General features: G+C 53.7%; 1 protein-coding gene across 2 annotated transcripts; it reads right to left on the minus strand.

The window, feature by feature from the left end:
• Window positions 1–78: 78 nt before the first annotated feature.
• Window positions 79–3326, minus strand: ANAPC15 (anaphase promoting complex subunit 15). Of its 2 annotated transcripts, none has more exons than XM_046685346.1 (5): window positions 3178–3326; window positions 1626–1755; window positions 1024–1083; window positions 575–712; window positions 79–408 (listed from the first exon to the last, which is right to left on the minus strand). In XM_046685346.1, the coding sequence occupies exons 1-5, from the start codon at window positions 3309–3311 to the stop codon at window positions 361–363; spliced, it is 510 nt and encodes a 169-aa protein (XP_046541302.1). In that variant the 5' UTR covers window positions 3312–3326; the 3' UTR covers window positions 79–360. The 2 variants fall into 2 exon arrangements, with proteins under 2 accessions (XP_046541302.1, XP_046541301.1); XM_046685345.1 differs by having other exon boundaries at window positions 79–420.
• Between the last annotated feature and the right edge of the window lie 331 nt (window positions 3327–3657).

A 3657-nucleotide genomic window follows, 5' to 3' on the forward strand; every position in this document is an offset into this window, starting at 1 on the left:
AGTGCCCTCTCCCCCAAGCTCAAGAGAAGATGCTGGATTCCTTTGGGCCCACCGACAAATAGGAAATAGACATGGGGGGAAAAAACCAGTCCTGTGTCTTTATTAAAGAGTTAGAAAGAAACTATACATGGCAACCAAGGAGTGAGGTACTGGCCGGAAAGGCAAAGTGGGCTCAGACCCTGGGGGTTCAAAGGCAGACTGATGGCCTGGGAAGGGCCGAGGAGACCAGGTCCTGGCAGCAGCTGAGGAGGTGCCCGAGGGTGAGCTTTCAGGCACTGGGGCAATCAGCTGGTTCTGCAGCGGGTGCAGGGTAGGTTGGACCAGCCTGGACTCTCCCTGAGGCCACCCTGCCTTGTCTACCTAGATCATCCACTGGTCCTGATCCTGTTCGTTGCCTTCCATGTCCACCTGGAGAGTAGGCTGGGTGTGGGTGGGGAGGGGCCTCAGCCACCCAGCCAGCCCCAGTTCCAGATCCTGTGCCTGCCTGGATCCAGGGTGTCTGCACCTCCTGGCCACCAGTTAGGTCAGGGGCAGGAGCCCAGGAGCAGAGACCCCCCCTCATACCCCCACCTACCTCATTGACCTCTCCATCATCAGGTGACTCGTTGTAGTCATTCATCTCATCCATGTCCTGCATGTCCTCGTCATCCTCTGAGTCCTCTTCACTATCTTCGTCATCGTCTTCATCTTCCTCTTCCTCATCGTCATAGTGCTGTGAGGTAGGGGAGAGCCTGTAGGCTCTGCAGGCCTGCCTGGACAGTTCAAGGGCTGGCCCACTTGGAGCCTCTCTCTGGGGCCAATGAATGACCCCCACTCCCCAACCCTGTCCTCCTTGAGTCTAGCAGGCCGGTGTATGTTCTGCAGGATCTTAGTGCTGGGCCTAATGCCCACCCCCTCTAGCTCCCCTTTCTGGCTTCCACCCAGAGCTGAGGACCACAATTACGCTAGGGTCAGAGGCAGGACCTTTAGAATTAGAATAGACCCTTAGTCCCCACACAAGTCCCACCTGCTGGGGCTACTCACTTCCGAGGCTGGCTTGCCAATAGGTACCAGGTTGTTGTCCTTCTCTGCGATGCTCTGGAGCTGTGGCCAAAGGGGGAGGAGAGCAGGGCCAGGGCCCAAGCAGGGCAGGTCACCGGGATGGGACTGGCCCACCCTGCTCCCAAGAAGACCCCCAAGTGTGGAAGAGAAGCTTCCCTCCAGTTCTCAGGAAGATTTGATACCTTTCTATCCTGTCACCTGCCACTTATTTATGAACTTGATCCAACTACGTAAACTCTCTGGGCCTTGGTTTCCTCATAAGATTATGGTGAGGGTGAAGTGAGAGACTATCAGCCTAGAACATGGCAACTGCTACGTCCTCAAGAAATAGTAAAAGTTATTATTGCCTATGCTTTAGGGAAAAGAGTCTGGGCTCCAGTCTGGCCCAGAGGTCCCATGGTCCCCCCGCAAATTAGGGTAACACAAAGACGAGAATCTAGGCCCTCCAGCTCCCAGTCTGATTCTTCCCAGCTTAAGGCAAAAAGTTCCTCCAGGACAGGTCTCCAGAGAGGCTGGGTCATGGCCAGTGAAGGGAGAGGGGGTCCCTGACTGAGGCTCCAACACTGTGCTAGGTCCTCACTCACCCAGGCCTGATGTTGCTGTTCTTGCTGCTGCAGCTCTGTCTCCTCCACACAAGGTCGATCCAGATTAAACCACAGTGTCTCAGTCACACGGGGGAAGAGTGAGGGGAACAAGGTGGACATGGCTCCTAGACTGAGGGAAAGGGTCAGATGAATCCAGCTCTCAGATGTGTTTGGTTTTGGTTTTTATTTGCTTACAGTTTGATGTGGGGATGGGGTGGAGTGGGAGGTAGCAGGGAAGCAGCCCTTCCCTATGGGAATCAGACGCAGGTTTGAGTCCTGGGTCTACCACTTACTAGCTGTTTGACCTTGGCCGAGTCACTTAACCTCTCTGAGCCTGTTTCCTCATCTGTAAAATGGGGATAATAACTATTATACCGTCCTCACAGTTATTTTGATAAGTAATTTACTTTATGGATAAGGAAAGCTGTTTGTAACCTGTTCAACGAGGGAAGAGAATGGGAGCCAAATGTAGAGGTAGGAATGCAGAATGCAGACTGGCATTACAAAAGTACAGAAAATTAGAGATAGCTGGGCTCTACTGAAACCCTACCTCCTTCAAACACGAAGACCTCCTTTTTGCCCCTCTATGAAGGTCCATACCATACCCACCTAAGTGTCAGAAATTTAGGACACTAAGCATCTCTCTCATGAACCACAGCCAAACCGGGGGTGGGGGTGGGAATGTGGGTTACCAAGTCTAAGTGTGGTTCAGTAAGACATTCTAAAGGCATGAGTAAATGGATAAATAAGTAGATAGAAGGCTGAATGGATGAACCACCATGTGAGAGAACAAGTAAATTCAGGTCGGATTAAGCAGCTGAGGGAGCTAACCAGGAAGGTCCCAGAGAATCTGAATTAAAATCTTCCGACTCACAGGAAAACTGAGCCCCAGCGACAGGTAACGACTGGCTGGCTCTAGGTCACACCGTGAGTTGGGGCACAGAACTCCCCGAGAGAGATCCAGGGCGGACACTAGACGATATGAGGAAGACAAAAGGATCTACAGCAAGTTCTGCTTTTGCCCTAACTTATGTGACCGATCTGGGGCCAGCCGCTGCCCTTCTGTGGACCTCAGCTTCCGAGCCCGTGTAACAGGCACAACAGCACCCATCCTCCAGTCCCAAAGTACTGAGACGCCAGACTGAGCCTGAGCATTGCCAAGCCCAACCTCTCGCCGCAAAGCCACCCCCCCGATTCTTTGCTTATTATTTATGACTGTGGAGTTGACCAACAGGAAAAAGGCAGAGGCGGGATTCGGACAGGCATTTGCCCTTATAGGGCTGCTAAACGGGAAAGGAGCGGGGCCTGAGGAGGGCCAATTAACTGGAAGAAATGCTGCGTGACAGGAAGTGACACCAATAAGTGATGGATCTTGTGTGGCGGGGTGGGGCTTAGTTCCGACGAAGCAGCCAATGAGCTGGAGCTCCTTAATGCTAAAAGAAGTCTGAATGGAGCTTCCGAGGAGGCGAGTCAGGGGGACGGGGTCTCCCTGGGGAGAGAGGAAGGAAGGGGCAAGGAGACAGCAGCCTTGCAGCCGTGCTTCTGTACTTACCGCGCCGGGAGGCGGCAGCCCGCGGCGACCCGGAAGCACTTCTCTCTGCCTGAGCGGAAGGACCCGCCAGAACCCGGGACACACCAGACGCATGCGTCTTTGGTCTCCTTTTGTTTCCCGCTCCCGCCTACCATACCGGATGTGACGTTATACACCTTAGTCGCGTTGTCGGGGTGGAGATTTGCCGCGCCTACTCTGTTGGCCCCGCTTTGCGTCTCAGCCAATCGGATTCCCCACCCTGGCGCCGCCCCAACAACCCATTTAACCCCGCCCCTCTGGCTCCAAGCAGTGTTTGCTCCCCAACCCCTGCTGAGAAATACGGTAGCTGGCAGTAAATTGTGTTAGTACTAGGACTGTTTGTTCCGCTGCGTTCCAAGAAAATTAGTCTGCTTCTACCGCAGAATCGCTGGGTGATTTTGCGCCCCTCCTATCTGTCCTCTCTCACCCTCAGTTTCCCGTTTCGGCGCATACATTCATTTA

Source organism: Equus quagga, chromosome 14 (assembly GCF_021613505.1).
Source record: "Equus quagga isolate Etosha38 chromosome 14, UCLA_HA_Equagga_1.0, whole genome shotgun sequence".
Taxonomy (NCBI): Eukaryota; Metazoa; Chordata; class Mammalia; order Perissodactyla; family Equidae; genus Equus; species Equus quagga.